Source organism: Sphaerodactylus townsendi, linkage group LG03, assembly GCF_021028975.2.
Source record: "Sphaerodactylus townsendi isolate TG3544 linkage group LG03, MPM_Stown_v2.3, whole genome shotgun sequence".
Classification (NCBI taxonomy): domain Eukaryota; kingdom Metazoa; phylum Chordata; class Lepidosauria; order Squamata; family Sphaerodactylidae; genus Sphaerodactylus; species Sphaerodactylus townsendi.
The window spans coordinates 6362692-6386621 of NC_059427.1; the positions used below are offsets into that span (position 1 = coordinate 6362692).

Genomic DNA, 23930 nt, shown 5'->3' on the forward strand with positions numbered 1-23930 from the left:
AGGGGACATGCATTAACTGCTTTGGTAACATCAAAACAAGAATCACTGAAAAGGGTGACAAATCTGGCTACATGTCAGTCAGACTTGGAGTCCTCCTTGGAGGGTGATTCCAGCAGAGGCAAGGTCAGTCAGTGGAAGCTCCCAAGCCCTGCTCTCTGTTGCCTCAACATACAGAGGTGGGTGGTAACCAGAGATCGGCCATTTCAGTGATGGCCCTTGTTTTATAGGATTGTTGATATTTCTGAACTGCCTCAAACACACTGGCGTAATGCCCATTGGGCAAGGTGGGCAGCTGCCCAGGGCATCACCTTGTGGGGGGCATCAAAATGCTGGGTTCGTTTTTGGGTATTTTAGTGGTTTTCCATTTTTGGCCTGCAGGGGGCGCAGTTTTTAGGCTAGCGGCACCAAAATTTCAGCGTATCATCAGGAGACTGTCCTTATGCTACCCCCCAAGTTTGGTGAGGTTTGGTTCAGGGAGTCCAAAGTTATGGACTCCCAAAGGGGGTGCCCCATCCCCCATTGTTTCCAATGGGAGCTAATAGGAGATGAGGGCTACAGTTTTGAGGGTCCATAACTTTGGCCCCCCTGAACCAAACTGCACCAAACTTGGGGGGTATCATTAGGGCAGTCTCCTGATGAGACCCTGAAAGTTTTGAGACTGTGCCTTCAGAAATGTGCCCCCCACAGCCTGCAACCCCCATTGACAGCAATGCAGAAAACTCAATGCAGAACAAAGATTCTTGGGCAAATTTCTAGGATGTTCCTGCAGGGGGTGCATTTTTTGATGTATCGGCACCAAAATTTCAGGGTATCATCTGGAGATGATGGCACCCCCCAAGTTTGGTGCAGTTTGGTTCAGGGAGGCAAAGTTATGGACCCTCAAAACTGTAGCCCCCATCTCCTATTAGCTCCCATTGGAAACAATGGGGGATGGGGCACCCCCTTGGGGAGTCCATAACTTTGGACTCCTTAAACCAAACCTCACCAAACTTGGGGAGTAGCATAAGGACAGTCTCCTGATGATATGCTGAAACGTTGGTGCTGATATGTCTAAAAATGCACCCCCTGCAGGCACCAATGTCCTGGTGGGAAAAAAATTTGGTCGTGGTGGAGTGGCCGCCCATTGTGGGGGGGGGGGGGGCATCAAACTCAGGTTTTGCCCAGGGCTACAGTTTGCCCAGGGCTGCCTCGTTACGCCCCTGCTCAAACATGTGTCTGGAGAAGCAGCATATCAAAGTTGTATTAATGTCAAGAACCAACATAGGTACAAAGAAGCTAGGATTTCGTTCCCTGTTTCAGTATCTCAGAAGATTGCCTTTTGAGAAATTCCCCCATTCTCCGATATTTAGCCCAAGAGGAGTTCTACCCACTTCCACCACACAATCAAGTAGATACCTGCTGATCTCTCTGCTTCTTCTATGTCTTGGACAAATGGATCTCCTGATTCTTCTACAGGTTTGAGAAGCAGAAGAAAGAAACAGATCAGTGACATTCAGACATTCTAATTCTAAGAAATATTCAAATTTTTAAACTAGGATATCTGAACCCCAGCTACACATAATGTCATAAAGGGAGGAATAATTTTTTAAAATTCCCGAACGATATATGCAGAGGGAGAGGAGGAGGCTACTTCTTGGGCCCAGAAGGTTCCACTGCTGATCTTGATAGCAACTGAAGGTGTAGAAGAAGAGAGAAGGGGACTGCAGAACAGGACAAGGAATCCTTATTCCAGACAGAGCAACCAGGAGATACTATTTTAGCTCCCTCCTGAGATAAGCAGAATCTAACATTCTAGGACCCTGTGGCTCTGAGAAAAGACCCCAGGGCTCCTGTCCCTTTGAACAGACTCCACAGTGGGGTTTTGTGTGATTTCCAGGCTGTATGGCCATGTTCTAGTACATTTTCTCCTGAAGTTTCGCCTGCATCTGTGGCTGGCATCTTCAGAGGATTCCCGAAGATGCCAGCCACAGATGCAGATGAAATGTCAGGAGAAAATGCTATTAGAACACAGCCATATAGTCCAGAAACCACATACCCCAGTGATTCCAGCTGTGAAAGTCTTCGACAAGACTCCAAAGTCCTTCCCGGATGAGAAAAGATGGTGATGGATTCTCAAAACACTTACTAAAAATCCCAAAATTCTTTTAAGATATATAAATCTGTTTGCAGTATATAGGATGTTTTTTATACCACTCAACCAGAAAAGAGCTCAGAGCAGCAAACATTGCCTTCTCTTTCACTCCATCCAAAAGCGGGACAACAGCCCCTGCCTATCTGAATTCAAGAGAAGCCTCAGTGGCAGGAATTCAGCAACTGAAGCTCACTCTTTCAAAGCCAGGATTCATCTGCTAAAATCCTCTTTTCCTGGGTTTGGTCTTCAGGGTTTTTTTGTTTCATTTTCCTGAATTTGGAACCAAGCCTAAGTGACTGTAAGTGGAATGAACACAGATGAAGGAACCCAATTCACATCCATTCCCCCCCCCCCTCTTACCCACACTGAACCTCCTCAAATCCCAAGGAAGGCTGTAATGTCCTTGGGGCAAGCAAAGGTCTTTTTGAACTTAGGAAAATGCATGTTGAGGCTCCTATACAACCATTATTCTTTCAAAAGTTTGTTTCCTTGGCTGCGCTGAAGAATCAAGAGGAGGCCTCATTGACATCCCAACCCCCTCCTTCCCTGATTCAATGCTGGGCCCTCCTCCTGTACCACATTCCTTTGTTCACAAACCAATATTGTAGCATACTCACAAATCCTAACAAAGTCCAATACATATACTGAACCCCTTCCTTACTTGCCAGTGTACCCGCTCCACTCCCCTGCTGAGCATATCCATAAGGACTCACCAGGGTCCTTATTAGTGGTGGTGGAGTGGGGTGCCACCAAATCACAGTGGTTAAGAGTAGGTGGACTCTAATCTGGAGAACCAGGTTTGATTCCCTGCTCCTCCACCTGAGTGGCAGAATCTTATCTGGTGAACCAGATTTGTTTCCCCACATCTATATTCTAGCTGGGAGACAATGGTTAGTCACAGTTCGTTCAGAATCTCAGCCCCACCTACCTCACAGAATCTCAGCCCCACCTACCTTTGGCTTGGTTCCAAATTCAGGAAAAGAAGTTTGCAAGCCCCTTTGAGTCTCATTACAGGAGAGAAATGGGTGTTTAAATCCCCAAACTTGTCTTCTGCTTCTACAGCTGCCTTATGGAGACTCCATAGAGTGTTCAAGGCAAAGGTGGTTTTCCATTGCCAGCCTATGCATAGCATCGCTGAACTGCTTGCCTTCTGAGAATTGATGAGATCAGGCAAGATCCTTACCCAGAATGGCCACATGCTGACAATTGTCCTCCATTACTTCCTTGTGAAGCTTTCTTTGGTCCAGATCAAGCAGGGCCCACTCCTCCTCAGTGAAATGAACAGACACCTCCTCAAATGTCACCAGACCCTGAAAAGAAAGGGGGGAGGAAACCCTGTATCCTCACAGGTAATGTAAGAATACTTCCCATTCTAAAAGGACCATAATCAACTTTCAACATTCAGGATTGAAACCTCCATCAGGGATTTTCATTTAGTATCTACTGAGTAGCACAGATACCAGCTGAGGGGAAGAGATAGAGGGAGACTCTCCCTGGCCCAGGAAATGTGGGGGAAGCACCTGGGGCAAGATTCAGAGTTCCACACTTACCGGATCTGACTGCACGGAAGTTGCTGTCTCTCTGCCAAAAAGAGATAGCAAAGAAGGTATCATTGGTTTTATGTCACCACCTGGAAACATAAAAGCAATTTTTTTTTAGCTTTTTCCATACTTCCTGAGAAATCTGCATTTCATTTCTATGGGGGAAAACAAGATTCTCCCTGTCTTGATTCACTATTGCAACTCTCCTGTGACAGTAACGCAGCTACCAAATCCCACAATCCCTTTGCATGCAAGCAAGATCTGAACATATGGGAAAGACAGCCTTGCAATTGGCGAAGGACCAACTGTTATGCTCTTGACACCCATGCTTGATGACATGGTGAGAGATGACATCTTCCTTGTATTAACTTGAAATTTCCCTTGTTCTACAATCCCAGACCAACTGCATTATTCTGTCTTACTAGGAATCTTTGTAGTTACATTCAAACTTATCCCATCTAATACTGTTACTGTTCTTGAAATCCACTTCTTTCCTGATGTTCTCACATAATCTGTTTACTGATTGTGTGAAAGTTCTTTTTATCATGCATATGATATCATGCATATCATGCATATGCAGGAGGTGGTCATGGCCACTAACCTGGATAGCTTTAAAAAGGGCTTGGACAGATTTATGGAGGAGAAGTCGATCTTTGGCTACCAATCGTGATCCTCCTTGATCTGAGATTGCAAATGCCTTAGCAGACCAGGTGCTCAGAAGCAGCAGCAGCAGAAGGGCATTGCTTTCACATCCTGCATGTGAGCTCCCAAAGGCACCTGGTGGGACACTGCAAGTAGCAGAGCGCTGGACTAGATGGACTCTGGTCTGATCCAGCTGGCTTCTTCTTATGTTGTTATATATTCTGCCTCAAGTCTCAGAAAGGCAGAGTCTAAATGAAAATATTGCCATTACTAATAAAAATATATAATTGCTATTGATAATAATAATAGAATATCAAATATACCCACAAGAGAGCACTCTGCTTCATGGACAACAGCTTGATGGTGGTCCCTGGCACCAAAAGTGTCTGGCTGTCCTCATAAGGGCCAGAGCCTTTTCACCTCCAGACCTGGCCTGACGGAATGCTCTGTTGAATGAGACCAGGGCCCCGTGAGACCTGGTGCAGTTTTTCAGGGCCTGTAAAACAGAGCTATTTCACCAGGCCTATGATTGAGGGCAGTCGAGGCCCACAGTCATGGTGTGCAAAAGGGAGCAGTGCCCCATCAATCATTTGTCATGTCCCCCCAATCAGTGCTAGGGGTTGGTGTAAAAACTGTCACAAGTTTTTCAAGTGTAAATTATCTATGTAGAGAGTAAAGTTGAGGCAAAAAGGTGTGAATCCTGTCACAAATGTGAATTATTTATGCAACTGGCTAAAACTGAATGAATAATTAGCAATGCTGAAGAGTCCTGATTTTACAAGACGGCAAGCATTGGAGTAAAATTATGTCGGAGTAAAAAGAGAAACAGAGACTAAGAAATGCAGGAGTAAAAATAATGTTCTACCAGACTCTGAACAAAGCAAAGAAAATCACAAAGAACGGGACAGGGTTCCACAATAGTCCAGAAGAATTCTTATTGCTGGGGAAATTATTTTTGACAGGACAGGAGAAAAATAATGAGGCATTTGGGCCCAGAGGTAAATGAGTAGAAATCTTTTGTTTATTTATGTGACCCCACAGGAATTTTATTAACAGGGGAGGGTTGTGGTTTTTTTCTCTGAAGATAGGAAGTTGCTGGGAAAGGTTCCCTTACCTGCGGGCAGCCCGAGGATAACACCACTGCACTGTTGCTTGATTTGTGCGTTTTCTCTTAGAAAAGAATCCTATTTGTGGCCTTTTATTTATTTATTTATTCATTCATTCATTTATTTAATCATAGTCCACCTTTCTCAATGAGACTCAAAACAAATTACACAGTGTAAATCAATGCAGATGAGATATAATAAATAATGCAATAAGACTAGGACTAGGGTGTTGTGGGATTTCGGGGTTGTATGACCATGTTCCAGTAGCATTTTCTCCTGATGTTTTGCCTGCATCTGTGGCTGGCATCTTCAGAGGATCTGATGGTAGTGAAGCAAATGGAGTATATACACCTGTGCAATTTCCAAGGTGGGAGAAAGAACCATCTGCATTGGTTAAAAGTGTAAAGGGTGCAATTAGCAAGTGTAATGTGCATGTGTCATTTTAGCATATGTATATAACACGGAAGTTGCATAATAAATTACTGAGGGCATCTGTAGAACAGTTGCCTGGCATTTGCAACTGCTATGCAGATGCCCTCACTAATTGATTAACGCTTTTTAACCAATGCAAATGGTTCTTTCTCTCATCTTGGACATTCCACAGGTATATATACTCTACTTGCTTCACTACCATTAGATCCTCTAAAGATGCTACTGGAACACAGCCATACATTTCTCCTGACATTACAAGCCTTGAGCTAATGATTAGTTTTGGTTTCAATTTGTAAATAATTTTTTAAAGTTTTTATAACTGTGACTTAAATAATGGGAGTCTCAGCTGGTATCCATTTCATAACTTAATCCTGTCAGAAAATGGACAGGATTAACTATAAACCAACGATAGCAAATGGTTCTGGTGGGTTTTCCAGGCTGTGTGGCTGTGGTCTGGTGGATCTTGTTCCTAACGTTCCGCCTGCATATGTGGCTGGCATCTTCAGAGGTGTATCACAGAGAAAAGTCTGTTTCTCACTGTTTTTCTCAGTGATACACCTCTGAAAATCTTAACCAAATCTGCAGCCGAGATGTTAGGAGTGAGATCCTCCAGACTGCAGCTCCACACCCTAAGAAAACACTACCAAGGCTCAGTTGAATCAAATGTAAAAGCCTTCAACAATACAACAATAGCAAAGTTTCAAGCACAGAACTAGAGCAGAGACCAATAATTTTTAGAGAAATAAATTATTTGTTCTCCAGACATACCCTGTTTCCCCGAATATAAGACATCCCCTGAAAAAAAGACGTAGTAGAGGTTTTGCTGAAGTGTGAAATATAAGGCATCCCCCGAAAGTAAGACGTAGCAAAGTTTTTGTTTGGAAGCATGCCCAACGAACATAACACAGAAAAATAAGACATCCTCTGAACATAAGACATAGCGCATCTTTGGGAGCAAAAATTAATATAAGACACTCTTATTTTCGGGGAAACACGGTAGGTACAGAAAATAACAACCTCAGCTCGTTTTCCCAAAAACAAAATAGGAATGCTGAACGGATGGTATGATAGGCGATCTTGGTTTGAAAACTCCCTTTCAGTGACAGAAGTTTCTGTTTCCTTTGCAGAAAATTTATGGAAAAAAGGGGTTGTATTTACAATTTCAGGTGTCAAGAACTGGAAGAAAGGCTCCCACACCTCATTAATTCTGCAAGAGATAGTTGTTTCAGGGGCCATTTTTATAGGACTAACAGAGAACAGGATTGCAGTCTAAGCTACAGTGTATGTTATTCCATTGTGATCCTACAGTACTGTTTTCATTTTTTGTGTTTCCATTTTCTGCATTGCTTGACATAGCAAATGTCTGATATTTGTACTTTTTGAATTTTTGTATCCTTAGTCCTGTTGCATTGCTTTAGAGATTTTTCATGCTATTTGATTACATTGCTATACACCATGTAACCTACCGTGAGCCTCAAGTAAAAAAATGGGTACCTAAATATAATAAATTGTAATTGATTAACACACACACCCCAATCTTATTTTCCCACCCCACCCTAATCAATGTTTTCTGGTTGTGGGCCTGGAGAATAGCAATAGTAAATCAAACTCAGTTGACCTCCCTGTTTTCCTCTACCCCTTCCTTATCCCTTTCCCTTCCTTCCTTCCCTTTGTTTTTCCCATCCCCCTCAATCAGTTGGCTTTAGTGCCATTGTAGTGGTATGAAAAGCACTGATGTTTTATTTATTCACTGGACGCCTGAGCCCGCCAAGGGTAGCCTATAAATAAAAAAATAAACAAATATTCATAGGGAATGATGAGCCAGTGATGTCGTGGTGCCAGATATGAGTATTTATGGTACTCAACATGCAGTAAGATAAAATATATTATTGAAAAACTCTACAGGCTGCCTTCAACCACTATCCTTTCAAGGTTTGTCAACTCTGAATGCTTCTTGCAGGGTTGAAAACTAGCTAGCAAAAACTCTTTTCTTCAAAGAATTGGAAGTTTCTATGATATTAGAGCCCCTTAAGCATATGATTCTATGACTCTTTTCACTGACACAATGTACTTTTCCACCCAATTTTCCACATTAACCTTCAACATTTGAGTTCTAAGGCAGCTTTAGCCTCAACTGAGCCCTCAGGGGGAGGGTGGTATATAAAACTACTACTACTACTACTACTACTACTACTACTACTACTACTACCACTACTAAATAAATAAATAAATAAATAAATAAATAAATAAATAAATAAATAAAATAAATAAATAAATAAATAAAATAAAATAAAATAAAATAAACTCCCTAGCTGTATTTGTCAAATTATCTTGCAGTGATTTTAAATCTATTCTAGATTTTTATTTCCACAAACAGGCTGTATGATCTGAGAATAGGGAGTGAAGCATCTTTTGTGGGGGAACAAAACAGCCATCTGAAGTCAGGAGGAATGACACCCATTTCAATCTTACCCAGAAAAGGTGATCCATGTAAATGCTCCTGCTTGATCCTCTCCTCCACCTGAAAAAGATGTTGGGATCACAGAGGAGAGTGATGAGAAAAAGAGGAAACAGGCTGGGGGGTGAGAGAGTGGGGATTCTAGAAATGTGTGGATTCTGGGAGTATCCTTGATTATATTCTACACCTCACACAATACCTGGTTGAATCTCTCTCACCTGCTGGTCCTGATTCTTGTCCTCTGTCTGGTTCAAAAGGAATCCTTCTGCCAGAGCCACCGCCTGGGAACTGGTCTCTGCCTCACATTCTCTGACCCAGCTCTGCACCTCTGGGGGCAGGATGGCCAGCAACTGCTCCAGGATAACCAGGTCCAGCATCTCCTTCTTGTTGTGCTTTTCCGGATTCAGCCACAGATGGCAAAGGTGGTGGAGTTGGCTGCAGTGAACCTCTTGCGGGCCCTGAGCAGTCTCATAGCAGAAGTGTCTGAATTGCAGCTGCTGCATATCTGCAGAGAGGACACTGTTGTCTCTCAGGCTCTTCTGCATGGCTCCTTCCCAGATTTCCCTCCTGCACCCAGCCTCAGTGGCATCAGGACCTTCTCTTGCTGCAGATTCTTCAAGTGCTGGATCTGTAACCCCCTGCAGATCCAACATACAAAAGAAAGGAGGGAGGGAGAGAGGGAGGGAGAGAGGGGGAGGGAAAGAGAATGAATATATTAAGTCAGGGAGAATATTATTTATTTGATTTAATACCCTGCTATCTTCTGCCAAAGTGGGCTCAGAGCAGCTTACAACACAATTATGTACTACAATTTCATACAATATAAACATAAATATCATTAAATTGGATTATCTAAAAACAATACATAAATTATGTTAAAAACTTCACCAAGGGTGGAACATGCTGCTCGCCCTCCTGACTTGATAAAAAAGAAGGAAAAAGGGGAAGGAAGGGATGCCAGTCAAGATGGACCTATGACTTCCTATTACGGCCCTTATCTATAGGCCTGGAGGAATAGCTCTGTCTTGCAGGCCCTGTGGAACAGAGATAAATCCCATATGACCCTGATCTCTTTTGACAGAGCATTCCACCAGACTGGAGCCAGGGCCCAAAAAGGCTCTGGCTCACCACATCAGATTGGGATTAGGGGGGTGACTGCCTCAGCTAGCTCATGGGCCTGATATGACCTCTCAAGGCGATCCAGTCCCTAGGCCACATGCTAACTCTAGGCCACATGCTAAAGGGGGGAGAATGTGGAATGCCACATTGGGTCCATTCTGGGGAGAAAAGGGGGTTATAATTGAGATTTTAAAAATTAAACACAAATGAAGAGCAATTTGACAGTTGCACATTTTTCTGACTTTCTGAGTTCTAGAAATTAAAAAGGCTATTCCATTTTGCAATGGAAATATGTTTTTATCGCTTACCTTTTTCTTTAAGCCTAGTGTTTTCTTCTTCTGTCCCCCACCCAATCGCACTAGCAACTAACCCCTCGCCCCAGCAAAATGTAGCCAGAAGTGACTGAAGTAAGTCAGGTAGTCTTCTTATTCAATGCTGCTCTAGGAAGCTACTTATTCCCTTTCACCCTTTGACTGCAGCAGACAAAAACGACCTCTTCCTTACTTCGCCCTGCCAGAGGGTGCATGGAGGATGGAGAGAAGTTTCTGGCTGGGCTCAATGTCTTGAGCAACATAGTGGGTTTCCCAGGTCCGGGCTGCGTGTCCTCCTCCCAAGAGAAGATTTTGTTCTGGCTTGATGTAGGCTGAAGAGAGGAGAAAATATGACTCTTCCCACCCCCACCCCAAATGTTCATGGGAGAAAGTCAGGCATCCTGGTCTGGGAATCTTTCTGTTCTCTCCCCAGGACTGTTTCTTCACACACAAAAAGTTTGGAGTCCAGTGGCACCTTTAAGACCAACAAAGTTTGTTTCTGGCCTAACTGTTCATGTTCGTGCATGTGTAACCCAACTTAGGGCTTAAGAGGGATATTATCTTTAATGGGAAAGGAGTTCAAGTCTCTGACAGTGTGATCCCACCTTGTGCCCCATACCATTCACCAGACTGACAACAAAAAAACTTTAAATCTGTTCATTATAACAATAATGTGCAATACAACAATTAAATATAGTGAACCAATGCAGAAACAATAATCAACATGTAATAATTCTGGCCTGTTGTGCAAAACAGACTAGCAGGGCCTCTGCAAATTTCTCTAGCTGTGTCCTGTGGTACTGTTGACGGACTTCTTTGCTGAGCCCGTTATCCTGATTGTCAAGCCTTCAAGGGTAGCCCTGAAATATTCTTTTTTTTGCATTTATTAAGTTTATTCACAAAATACAACCAAAGTAAACAAAATATACAAAAAAAGATACACTTCCATATTAAGTTCACATATTAAGAATCATTTCAAGAAATATATACAATACACACTAAAACAAACAAAACAACAACAACAACAACAACAACAACAACAACAACAACAGAAAAACCCTTACAACAAAAGAACAACAAAAACAAACAAAAAAAGAGTGGACTTCCAGCTAGTAAAGCATACAATATACAATCTAACGTCGAGAATATATTTATACAACTTTACTTTCTGCTTATAAATCATTTTAAACCATGATTTCATTACTTCCATCTTGTTAATTACATCAGAAATTAATTAAACATATATATTCAATACTTAATCCAGTGTTGCATCAAGAAAATTATCTTCTTTGTTATCTAATTATAAATTAACCATTCTGATCTACAGAAAAAACAAAGGGGAGAAGGTATGAGGGAAATTGGAGCCCTTTCTTTCTTATATGGAAAATATGAGCTCTTTAGCCCCCCCTATTGGGCTACACATGTTTCTTCAGAAAGCTTACACCACAAATAAACTTTGTTGGTCTTAAAGATGCCACTGGACTACACCTTTTCCTACTGCTTCTGACCAACACAGTTACTCACCTGAATATTTCATCCGATGTTGTTCTGAAACACTGTTTCCCAATCTGTGGGTCAGAGCTGAAAGTGGGTTGTGAAGTTTCTGCGAGTGGATCATAATAAGCCAGTTCTCCCAAATGGCCACCCCTGCTCTTTTTGTTGCTCTGTTTTGTATTTTGGAAACCAAACTCCGATCCTGGACCTGGAAGAAGTAGAATTGCTAAACCAGAGCCAGGAAATAGTGAAGGGCTTGATGAAAGGTCTTCATGCGCCTTAACTTGAAGATGTGTTCTCTCTCTGCTTGTTGGAATTAATTCAACTGCCCTGTTGCATTGGCAGAGGAAGGGCGGGGAGAGAAGGTACATTAATTGGCTATGCAGCAGTGGTTGAAGATTTCCTTGTGGACACACAGCTCCCTTCAGGAGGCAAGCTGCAAGGGAGGCAGAACACCAGTGCTGCTGCCCAGATCCAGCCTGAACAGGCCACGGAGGACTTCTCTCCTGGGGGTGGGGGAGAAAGCCCTCCACAGCCTGTCCAGACTAGATGGGAGGCACAGCAACGATGTTCTGCCCAAGGGAGGCAGAACATTGGTGCAGCTGCCTTGGTCTGCAGGTCCCAGGCACTCACTTCACAGGCCCTCACAGGCCTGTCAACCAACACACAGATGGAGAGTCTCAACCTTACAGACTCCTCACTCTCAATCACCCTGCATGAAATGGGGCGGTGCTGGAGGACACACATGCAAACCTTTCAATTTATTTATTTATTTATATATTAGATTTTAAACCGCCCATCCCCGAAGGGCTCTGGGCGGCGTACAGCAGGCCTGCAACAACAATACATAATAACATTAAACACAGCAGACTAAAAACAACAATTTTAAAACAAATTTAAAACAATTTACAAATCTATAACCATAAAACACAGCAGCAGCAATAATATATGGCGCCCGATCCCAAGGCCAGGAGGGGACAGTATTGATTAGATAGTATATCAGGCGTGCCAATGATGGCACGCAACACAAGGGCATCCTAGAGGGGGAATCCGTGGCTGGCCTCACCAAAGGCCCGGTGGAACAGAACTGTTTTACAGGCCCTGCGGAATTCACCAAGATCCTGCAGGGCCCGCACCTCTGATGGAAGAGTGTTCCACCAGGCAGGGGCCAGGGCCATAAGAGCCCTGGCCCGGGTAGAGGCCAGCCGCATCATGGAGGGGCCGGGGGCCACCAGTAAATTTGCCTCTGCCAACCGCAGAGGCCTACCCGGAACATATGGGGTGAGATGGTCACGAAGGTATGAGGGTCCCAAGCCGCGAAGGGCCTTAAAGGTCAACACCAACACCTTAAAGGTGACCTGGAATTCCACTGGAAGCCAGTGTAGGTGGCGCAGCACGGGGGTGATATGCTCTCTAAATGAGCCACCCACCAGCAGCTGCGCCACCGCATTCTGGACCAGTTTCAATTTCCGGATCAACCGTAAGGGAAGGCCCGCATAGAGCGAGTTACAATAGTCCAGCTGGAGGTGACCATTGCGTGGATCACAGTGGCCAGGTCGGCCTGGGAGATATAGGGGGCCAGCCGTCGGACCTGATGAAGATGGTAAAAAGCGACCTGGGTGACATGGGCCACCTGGTTCTCCATGGAAAGGGAGGAATCCAGGCGGACCCCCAGGCTGCAGGCCAGGGAGGTAGGGGTTAAAGACACCCCCTCCAATACCGGCGGCTGAAAATCCCCGTGTCCCCCACCCTGGCCCAGCCAAAGGACCTCCGTCTTCGATGGATTTAGTTTTAACCTGCTCTGCTTCAACCAACCAGCAACCCAAACAATGCTGAAGATGCAATTGTGGGCGAGCTCAGGGGATCATTGCATTGTCCACTATCACTCAAAATTTCTCTGCTGCCCCCTTGAGGTCTCCAGCACCCCCAGGAAGCAGCACTGCTCATTTTGGAAATCCCAGCCATAAAGAGACCATGCATTGGACCCAATTAAGCAAGCACCTTTTCCCACACAAGGGTCTTTGCACTAATGACATAAAGCAAGTAGATGCAATTCCCAGCCTGTTTTGTTGGCCTGGAAACTGCTAGGCCAACCTGCCTCCACCTCCCTTATCTCACTCTTGGAATCTATACTCAGCTTGACCACAGGTGCCCAGAGAGAGAAATTTCCATGATTTTTGCTGGACCTCAGTCTGAACCAATGTTTCAGGAAAGAAAGGTGGCTGATGGGGAGCCAGTCTTTCAATTGACAATCCCATGGTCAGTTCTCCAGTGTCTCCAATGTGGTGGTGATGGGAAATGCTAACAAGTCACAGGTGATTTAGGATTGTCCAGGCAAGTGACATTCAGAGGTGGTTTGCCATTGCTGCATGGATTGAGAGAGTTCTAAGGGAATGGTGACTGGCCCAATGTCATCTCATCTCCAATGCAGGGATTGTTTTAAGGTTGGTGATGTGAAAGACTTCAGTCTGAAACTTGGACAGGCAAAAAGATTGGGTCTCCAGCTGACAGGGGATTGCAGCTGTCCAACAAGACATATTCAGTTTTTGAAAACGTTTGCCATGTCCATGGCATCCCTACTCTAATAGTAGGATTGAAAACCCTCCTGGCTCAGCTGGAGTATACTGGCATATAAATTCTCTAAATGAAGCAATAAATAACTTCCAAGCAAATGGGGAAATCGAAGAATGACTACTGGTGACAAAGAGACCTGGAGATTCTCATGGCTACAAGGAAAAGGTTTCCTTACAACAACCCTGTGAGGGAGGTTAGGCAGGGAATCTGTGCCTGGCTCAAATACGTTATCTACCTTGACCAAGAAGTGTCCTCTGGGACTGAAACATACACATCTGTATTTTGGTCAAATATTTCTGGGATTGTATTGCCTGATGTATACCAAGGTCCAGGATTTTATCTGCTGCCACAAGGGAGTGCAGATGTTTCAGATAAAAAGGCATTGTTTTATAGTTAAAGATTTATTAAGAAAAAATAATGACAGCAAAGGGAATTAGGAAAGTCAATACAGAGTTTGAAACACAGGCACACACAAATTCTAAAGAAATTAGTTACAGAACCTAAGCACATAGTACTAGTCTAAAAGGTGGGTGTGCGTGGCAGGGGAGAATAGGGAAGGGATACATAGAATCAGAGTTGGAAGAGACCACAAGGGCCATCAAGTCCAACCCCCTGCCATGCAAGAACACACCATCTAAGCACTCCTGACATGTGTTCATCCAGCCTCTGTTTAAAAACCTCCAAAGGAGACTCCACCACTCCAAAGGAGACATCCAAGCTTGGGCCACTAATTGAAGTCTGGAGGATTCCTTGGTGAGAAGAGGAAGCCAGCTAGGTGAAAGTGGGGTGGAAGACGGGAGGGCAATCTTTACAAATGCCTGCCCTGGCATTGCACAGCTGATGTAAAATCACACACAAACCTTTGCCCAAGACTCGTTTGGAGCCAGCTGCTGGAGCCTATTATAGAGATGGGATCCAACATCCGGAACATTCAGAAATTGAGATTCTTAGGGCTAACTTTTAAACCCCAAAAGTGTGAAGATCAAATGAGAACTAAGATGCTTCTCGGAGTAGATTTGGTTGGAGCGAAGGGTTGCAAACCTTATTGGTAGATCAAAAATAAATTGATGATTAGTGGTTTTGAAGGTTAAGGATTGTTAACATAAGAACCAATAGAAAAAAGTGAGACTTTTTATCAATAACAATGCTAAAGGTTTAATTTTACTTAGATGCTTAATGACCAAGCTTAATGACCAAGTGCTTTTAAAAAATGTTTTTTTGGGGTTAATAACTGGTGTAGAAGAAACTGGCAATCCTTATAGATTAAATACTTCGTAACTTGTTGAATTTTTATCTTTGTGTGTTTTCTGAAGGATGAATAAAAAAAATTTAATTGCACACTCTAAGCATTTATATGGTTTCTCCGTTGCATGTGTATGTCGATGGGCAGTAAGGTTTCCCTTTTAAGTAAAGCTTCTTTCTCACTCAAAGCATTTATCTGTGTGAATTCGTCGATGAGTAGTGAGATTTGAACTCTGAGCAAAGCTCTTTCCACATTCCAAGCATTTATATGGTTTCTCACCTGTATGGATTCGTTGATGGCCAGTAAGGTACCCCTTCCAAGCAAAGCTCTTTCCACATTCCAAGCATTTATATGGTTTTTCCCCTCTATGGATTTGTTGATGAGCAGAAAGGTTTCCACTCTGAGCAAAGCTTTTTCCACATTCCAAGCATTTAAATGGTTTCTCCCCTGTATGGGTTCGTTGATGAGCATAAAGGGCTCCACTCTGAGCAAAGCTCTTTCCACAGTCCAAGCATTTATGTGGTTTCTCTCCTGTATGAATTCGTTGATGAGCATAAAGGGCTCCACTTTGAGCAAAACTCTTTCCACATTTCAAACATTTATGTGGTTTCTCCCCCGTGTGGATTCGTTCATGGTCAGTAAGTTGTCCCTTCCAAGTAAAGCTCCATCCACACTCCAAGCATTTATATGCTTTCTTCCCTCTATGGATTTGTTGAAGAGCAGAAAGTGTTCCCTTCTGAGCACAGCCCTTTTCACAGTCCGAGCTTTTATGTGGTTTCTCTCTAATGTAGATTCTCTGATCTGTAGCAAGCACCATGGATTCAGCACCCTTAGAAGATGATGATACATTTTCCTGCTTCCGTTTTATTCCACTCTTTTTTATTTGTTGTTTTTCTTTTAGCAGCAACAATTTTGGTTCTCTGTTGGACTTATTTTGGGGACCATCAACCTCTGGAATGAAAAGAAAAGATTATCAAGGGGAAAAGTGCATTAATTGCTCTTTAGAACGGCAGAACAGAGATCTGTGGAAAAGGAGACAAACACTGCCGCATATTAATTGGCTTTTCATTCTTCCTTGGAGGGTAGTTCCATCAAAGGCAAGGTCACTCAGTGGAGTCACTATGTTTAGAAGGAGAAGAGGTTGAATTTATGCCACATTTTTCTCCTGTAAGGAGACTTAAGGTGGCTTACAAACTCCTTTCCTTCCTCACCCCACAACAAGCATTTGTGAGATAGGTGGGGTTGAGAGAGTTCAGAATGAACTGTGACTAGCCCAAGGTCACCCAGCAGGGTTTATAGAGGCAGTATCTCTCTGAAGGTTGCCAGCAGGGGAAGTCCAGGGAGAGGATTTGGCTTTGCTCTTCTGCTTCTGAACCTTCTAGAGACTCTAGTGGGCCCCTGTGGGAAATGGATTGGATTCAATTGACTCTGGGAGATCCATATTCAAACAACATATGCTTGACAGCACAGGACAGAACAACATATGCTTGACAGCACAACAAAGCAGGGGTTCACACCTGAACTGTGGATGCCCAAGATGAGCTCCCAACTTGTACAGTGCTATAGAATGACTTTGGGCCAATCACTCTTTTGCAGCATTTTTGACACAAGTTTGTTGTGCAGGTAAAGAGAATAACCTCACAAGTGCTACTTCTACTTCTTAAAAGAAGGGTAGGATAGCAGAGGGAAGAAATAAATGAAACCAACAAATAAAGGAAAGACCTACTGCCCCCCAAGATATCACCTGCCCTGGACTCATCACATTTCAAGGCAAATCCCCTCTCTTTAAAGCACAACTATAAATTACAAGAGAGTAGGTAGTCCCCAAAGATGGGGGATTTTCAGTGGTGACACCACCAAAGTTTCCCTGGAGTCTCTATCTGTTTAAAGTCCAAAACACTGCTTTTCAACCAGGCTTCAACTTAGAGCAGTTTTTATCCTTTATGTTGTTTTATGGTCTGCTTCTCTGGATATGTGTGAGGCTACTCAATGACTACTTCATGCTGTTTGTATACCCCTGGATTGATTGATTCATTGATTGATTCATTGATTGATTCATTCTTATTTATTTATTTATTTATTTATTTATCCATCCATCCATCCATCCATCCATCCATCCATCCATCCCACCCTATCCCTGCAGAGCTCAATATTGTTTTATGCAGTAGTTATGCAGTGGTTAATGTTTTAGGGCATTGTTGATTTTTGGGAGGAGCTTCAAGTAGGTATCAGGAGAGGCAACATAAAAATAAATCACTGTTGAATAAAGACAAGTATTGTATAAACATTTCCCACCATGTTTAAGTACAAACAAGTCAGCATTTTGTTTCTTGTTTTAACTTCTCTTTCAGGCTCTGGAATGTTTTCCTAACTGATATGTGAATAGTCAGAAGTCACTTTAACTGCTTATTATGCTAACTGTACATATCGAGTTGTTGTATATGTTTATTTTTACTTTACTTTTTATCTTTGTTTTTTAAACTATAATAAAGATGTTTGTGTGTGTGTATTAAAAAAGAGTGCTTTCCTAGCCCTTCCTGGGTTGTTGCCTCTTGAGAAATCCCTCCATTCTCTAGTGGGTGAAATCTAGGCCAAGAGGAATCCTACGCGCTTCCACCATACAAGCAAACAAGATACCTGCTGATCTCTCTGTTTCTTCTGAACCTTGGACAAGTGGATCTTCTGCTTCATCCACTGTAGATATGGAATCAAATCTGGCAACCAGAAGTCCATCTATGGGGGAAAGTAACAGACAAGTTACTTCCAGGCATTTCAACTCTATGAAATATCCAGATTTTAAAACCAAGCTATCTGAACTCCAGGTACTCATAATGGCAAAAAAGAATGGATATTTTTTTTAAAAAAAACCCTAAATGATATATGCAATGGGACATGAGGAGGCTACTGCTTGGATTCACAAAAATTGGTCTGCTGATCCTGATGGCAACCTAAAGTGGAGAAGGAGGGAGCAAGGAGCTTCCGCAAAGAGAAGGGAATCCCTAATTCAGTCAGAGCCACCAGGTCATAGTATCTTAGCTCCCTCCCAATGCAAGCAGACTCCTGGGATTATGACAAAAGGCCAGAGCTCCTCTCTCTCTGAAAAGACCCACAGTTTTTCCAGAGTGGGAAAAAGGGGTGATTGATACCAAGAAATCCTACTGACAATCCCAATCTGTTCTCTGTCTTTAGGACATTTTTTAAACCGCTCAACCAAAGAAGAGTTCAAAAAGGCATACATTGTCTTCTCTTTCACTCTAGAACAGGAAAACAACGACAGCCCACCCAAATTCAACAGAAGCCAGGCAGGAATGCAGCACCTGAAGCTCATCATGACAGAGCTGAATTTCACCTGCTAAAAATCCTGTTTTTCTTGGTTTGCTCTTCAGGGTTCTGCTGCCTCATTTTTCTAAATCTGCAGCCATGCATAAGCCTACACTGGTGTAAGGAAAATTAAATAATCAGAAGAATTCCATTCCTTCTGTCCCTTCTGACTCACACATCCTCTTCAAATCTCATGGGAAGCTGTAGTGTTCTCAGGGCATTTAAATTTTGGAAAATGCATATTGAGGGGCCTATATAAATACACATATTATTGTTGTTGCTATTCGCAATGTTTATTTCCATGGCTGCTCAAGGGAATGCCTTGTATTTTGTTGTTTTTGTTGTTGACAGCCCATAAACTATTATTTAGGCCAATTGTCCTCCTGCCCTTCTTTCAATACATTTTACCTGCACTGAAGATTTTGTTCCCCCTGAAAAACAATGAGCTTGCTCAGTCTTTAATGGGCAGCCAGAACATGGGCCTTACTCCTCTGCCATGTTCCTTTTCAATTACAAACCAATGTTTGAGCTTACATACTAATACTATTCAGGACCCCTCCCTTACTGGTGTTTGAATATTCTTCATTTCCCTACTGAGAGTATCCATTGGAACAGCCCTACCAGAGCCCTTATGGTGGTGGTAGAATATGCTGTCAAAATCCCAACAGACTTATAACAACCCCATAGGGTTTTTAAGGCAAGAGATAGACAGAAGTGATTTTCCATGCATAGAGATCCTGGACTTCTTTGGTGGTCTCTCACAATGCACCCAGACCGACCTTGATTAGCTTCCAAGAGCTGATGAGATTGGGGTACCCTGGGCCATCGGGGTCAGAGTTGGAGTCCTTTTTTGAAGGAATCACTTCCGCCTTCAGCATGTGACAGTCAAGTGAAAGCCTTACCCAGAGAGGCCACATTCTGACAATTGTCCTCCATGACTTCCTTGTGAAGCCTTATTTGGTCCAGATCCAGCAGGACCCTCTCCTCCTCAGTGAAATGAACAGACACATCTTCAAACGTTACCAGACCCTGAAGAGAGAGAGAGAAAAAACCTTTTGTCTTCACAGGGAATGTAAGAATTGTTCCCATTATAAGGTCAATTCAAAAGGAATATAATAAACTTGTGACGTTCAGAATTTGAACTTCCATCCTGTTTCCATTACACAGCACATAGAGCAGCTAAGAGAAAGAGATAGACAGAGAGTCTCCCTAGACCAGGGGTAGGGAACCTGCGGCTCTCCAGATGTTCAGGAACTACAATTCCCATCAGCCCCTACCAGCATGGCCAATTGGCCATGCTGACAGAGGCTGATGGGAATTGTAGTTCCTGAACATCTGGAGAGCCGCAGGTTCCCTACCCCTGCCCTAGACTAAGGAGGGTGGGGGAAGCATCCGGGGGCATGATCCAGAGTTTCACACTTACCTGATCTGGCTGCACAGAAGCTGCTGTCTCTCTGCCAGAAAGAGATGGCAGAGAAAGTATCATTGATTTCATGGCACCATCTGGAAGGATAAGAAGGTAAGTGTTCTATACTTTTCCAAGAATTATACTTCCTGGGGTGGTGATGGGGATACGATTCTCCCTGTCTTGGCTCATGATCACAACAGTCCCTGGATCCTTATTTCAAGAAAAAAACTGCCTCCACTTTTGCCAAATTTATTCTTGCTCCTGCTACCATATTCAGAATTACTGTCGCAGGGGCGAATCTACATAAAATGGCACCAGAAGCAAGTATTGAAATTGCACCCTTCCCTTTCCTTGGTCTTGGGCCATATACTTCCCAGTCTGCCCTGGAATTGGGGCACCTCAGTTGGCCTGATTAGTGAGAATATAGGCATACAGTCCCATCGTTAAACTGAATTTCCAGAGGAAAAAATAACATTTATTTTAAAAAAACACAGAAATTTTGGGTGAAATATGTACTGAAATATGTGTAACACATAATTTCTAATTAACTTTGCATTTCTTTTACTGCTCCAACAATGTAAAATGAATCTTCCATAACTTACTATTTAAACTTTTATTTAGAATATTTATGGAATTTAAAAATAAACATTCATTACTGTAGTTCTCCAAAAGGGAAAACAACATGTATATTCAGTACCACACAGACAGACAGACAGACAGACAGACAGACAGACAGACAGACAGACAGACAGACAGACAGACAGACAGACAGACAGATATTCTCAATTTTCAGGTAAAAACCAGCATCTTGAGCTTGATTCAACATTCAGTCATACATGATTCATACTGATTCAACATTCAGTCATACATGTTTCCTCCACAGGGTCCCAGTTTCCTCCACAGGGTCCCAGTGCAGCTGCTTGGTGAGTAATAATTGTTATTGATAATAGCTATAGATTATCATATTAATTTAAAATGATAAGTCCGGCGATGTCATTGTGCCAACCATGGGTCTTTGTGGGATGCTCCCAGGCCATTTTGGGGCAAAAAAATTTCATACCCTGGCAGGTAACACTCAGTCAGACAGAATATAGTTTTGAAAGCACTGACTGCCGCCTCCAACCACCATTCTGTCAAGGTCTGTCAACTTTGGGCACAACCTGGGTAGCCAAAAGCTCTTGACTTAAGTAGCATGAGTTACTATGCCATAAACATTCTTGAAATCTTATGATTTTCTAATACTTGTTATTGGCCCAATGTAGTTTTCCCAATTTTAGACATTAATCATCATCATTTGAGTCCAGAGGCAGCTTCGTTCTCAGTTCCCTTACTGTATTTGTCCAAGTATCTTGATGTTAAGTTGATTCTAGGTTTTTACTTCGCCAGACAAGATTTCTAAATGGAGAATAGGGAATGGAGTATTTTTGTGAGGTATCAAAGCAGCCCACTTACAGTCAGGAGGCCATCTAGTAGAAATGACACCCTTTTCAATCTTAGCCAGAAAAGCTGATTCGTGTAAATGCTCCTGTGTGATCTTCTCCTGCACCTGAAAAAGAAGATGGGATCCCGGAAAGAGGAGACTTATAAGAAAAGGAAAAGGAAACAGACTAAGGCATTGGGGAAGGGCGGGTATTAAAGTTGGAGCAATCTATGTGGATTTCATGGGTATCCTCAAACATACTTCAAACCCCACAGATTATCTGGATGAATCCCTCTCACCTGCTGGTCCTGATTCTTGTCCTCTGCCTGACTCAGAAGGAAGCCTTCTGCCAGGGCCACTGCCTGGGAGCTGCTCTCCGGCTCACATTCCCTGACCCAGCTCTCCATCTCTAGGGGCAGGACAGCCAGGAACTGCTCCAGGATCACCAGGTCCAGCATCTCCTTTTTGCTGTGCCTTTCTGGCTTCAGCCACTGTTGGCAAAGATGGTGGAGTCGGCGGCAAACCTCTCGAGGCCCCTGAGCTTTGTCGTAGCAGAACCGCCTGAATTGCTGGCACAGAACATCTGGAGGGAGGATGTTGTTGTCTTCCAGAGTCTTTTGCATGGTTTCTTCCCACAGTTCCCTTCTAATCCGAGCCTTGGTGGAGTCTAGATGGTCTAGACTTTTTATTGGCTCAGGAATAGCTGAGTCCAGCTCTTCCCGCATCCTCTCTTCCCTTCCTCTGCTGCCAGATTCTTCTATAAAGGCAAGTGATTTTAAGATTGAGATTTTGTGCATGTATGCATATATGGAACACACACACACTCATAGGAAAGATGACAGGTTGATGACATGCGCATCTGAAGAAGAGAGCTCTGACTGAAGAAACCTCACACTAGGATCAAGGGACTCAGTCTTCAAACTTTTTTTGCTGGGAGAAAATCTCCCTTCAGATTTGCAAAGAACTTGTTTAACTTGCCCAGGATCTTAGGGCAGATTTTTGGTACCCCAGGGTAGGTGGTAAAAGTTCATTCTGCAAGGGGGAGCTGCAAATTTGCAAAAATTATTATTAGTAACAATCACCATCATCTAATTTCTCTGTCACTAGAAACTCTGACTGATAATTACTCTAATTTATTTTTAAAGGGATGGCTGACTTTTCAGGGATGTGGTGTTCGGGGGGAATAAGCGAGGCTCAGTTTATGATTCTGACCAGATGTGGCACTTTATTATACAGCTGCAGCAGAAACTCCCCAGGAGTAGAGAGGCCTGCAGTCATGCAAGGCTGGACCAGATCCTGATTGGTGCTTCTGGGTCCTGGCAGAAGCACTAAATGTAAAACAGTGGAGCAAGTGTGGTCCTGAACATAAGGCACCAGGCTCGGTACTGGGAGGTCTGTAGTGGGATTCAGCAGCCCTGTCAGGTTCAATTTGCTACCAGTAAATGCATTTATGGGGCAGCCCAGGCAAAGTGAAGCCCTTTTAAAGGCCCACTAATTTCAAAAGAAGGTTTGAACACAAACATATGTCTCTCACACTGCCAACAAAGGATTGTAAAATGGTTAGAGTGAGCTAAGGGACGCTAAAAAGTTGGGGAACTGGACAGGCAATAATAAAGAGATTGACAAGTTTGCAAAATACATATTTTAGAAAGAAATAAACAAGTGTAGAAAAGAATCAACTGATACTTTCTCTGGATTCATTCCTTCTTATTTCCCTGTCCCACATAAAGTAATGGTTTATGTGTAAACTATTTTGCTTGATAAACTCTTACAAATAAAGGAAGTTTCTTACAGTGCAATCTTAAAAAGAGCCATTTAGAATCCCAGAGACACCGGGTGGCCCAGTCCTGCTGTAGTCAACTGTCAGAAGCTTCTGGCCTTGTTCATGGAAACCAGTGGAGCAACCAGAGAGCAAGGAGGAAGATTTAATTTTGAACCTGGCTGTGACCCAACCCCCTGACTGGGTTAGTAACTTTTCACTAGCTGTGCAGATGAGAAATCTAAATATGCTAACAAGTTTGAAAAGAACCATAAACTGAGTAAAAATTACTCTTCATAGGTTGCTTCTGGTCTGGAAATTGTTATTCACTTTAAGCTGCTCAAGGATTTGTGTTATTATTCTCTGGCAGGGGATATAGTGTATTTTAATTAATAACTATTTATCTTTGAGGTACCATCATTGTTATATTTTGTTTTTAAAGCCACTTCAGGCAGAAGAAGGGTTTGGATTTACACTCCTTTCTCTCCTGTAAGGAAACTCAAATGGGCTTACAAACTCCTTTCCCTTCCTTTCTCCACAACAGAAACCTTGCAAGGTAAGTGGGGCTGAGAGAGTTCTGAATGAACTCACTAGCCCAAGGTCACCCAGCAGGAATGTAGGAGTGCAGAAATACATCTGGTTCACCAGATAGGAGTCTACCACTTATGTTGAGGAGTGGGGAATCAAACCCAGTTCTCCAGTATAGCATCAACTTGCTCTTAACCACTGCACCAGCTGGCATGTTCTTTATAGGTACAGCATAAACATTCTCTAAATCAATCAACCAATATTTCTGTCCTACAAGGAAGCAAAGCAAGGCAGAGAGAAAGATTGCTGATTGTTGTGGGTTTTCTGGGCTGTGTGGCCGTGGTCTGAAGATGCCAGCCACAGATGCAGGCGAAACGTTAGGAACAAGATCTACCAGACCATGGCCGCACAGTCTGGAAAACACACAACAACCAGTTGAATCT

At 43.1% G+C, this 23930-nt stretch overlaps 2 protein-coding genes across 9 annotated transcripts in view; both read right to left on the reverse strand.

Annotated features, from left to right (window-relative positions):
• The window catches only part of LOC125428537 (zinc finger protein 436-like), a 774209-nt gene that overhangs the window by 736702 nt on the left and 13577 nt on the right, over nt 1-23930 (reverse strand). For all 6 annotated transcript variants that reach the window (XM_048488782.1, XM_048488785.1, XM_048488784.1 and 3 more), the window contains one exon: nt 21521-21957. In XM_048488782.1, coding sequence (XP_048344739.1) covers nt 21521-21957 — 437 coding nt within the window. The remainder of the gene's footprint in view (nt 1-21520; nt 21958-23930) is intronic.
• On the reverse strand, nt 1272-23927 carry LOC125428822 (zinc finger and SCAN domain-containing protein 31-like). 3 transcript variants are annotated; one of them, XM_048489500.1, is made up of 7 exons: nt 21932-21993; nt 10443-10449; nt 8529-8905; nt 8325-8373; nt 3682-3761; nt 3315-3441; nt 1272-1449 (listed from the first exon to the last, which is right to left on the reverse strand). In XM_048489500.1, exons 3-7 carry the CDS (start codon nt 8853-8855, stop codon nt 1346-1348), a joined length of 687 nt encoding a protein of 228 aa, XP_048345457.1. In that variant the 5' UTR covers nt 8856-8905; nt 10443-10449; nt 21932-21993; the 3' UTR covers nt 1272-1345. The 3 variants fall into 3 exon arrangements, with proteins under 3 accessions (XP_048345457.1, XP_048345458.1, XP_048345459.1); XM_048489501.1 differs by lacking the exons at nt 10443-10449; nt 21932-21993 and adding an exon at nt 23920-23927 and having other exon boundaries at nt 1274-1449; nt 8529-8923; XM_048489502.1 differs by lacking the exon at nt 1272-1449 and having other exon boundaries at nt 3682-3712.

Coding starts and splice junctions, on each gene's coding strand:
- LOC125428822 (XM_048489500.1), bottom strand. CDS start 8,855: ATGCAGAAGAGCCTGAGAGACAACAGTGTCCTCTCTGCAGATATGCAG. Junction 3,762..8,324: donor ACATGGATCACCTTTTCTGG/GTAAGATTGAAA, acceptor TTATGTTTCCAG/GTGGTGACATAAAACCAATG. Junction 3,442..3,681: donor CTTCCGTGCAGTCAGATCCG/GTAAGTGTGGAA, acceptor CTTTCTTTTCAG/GGTCTGGTGACATTTGAGGA.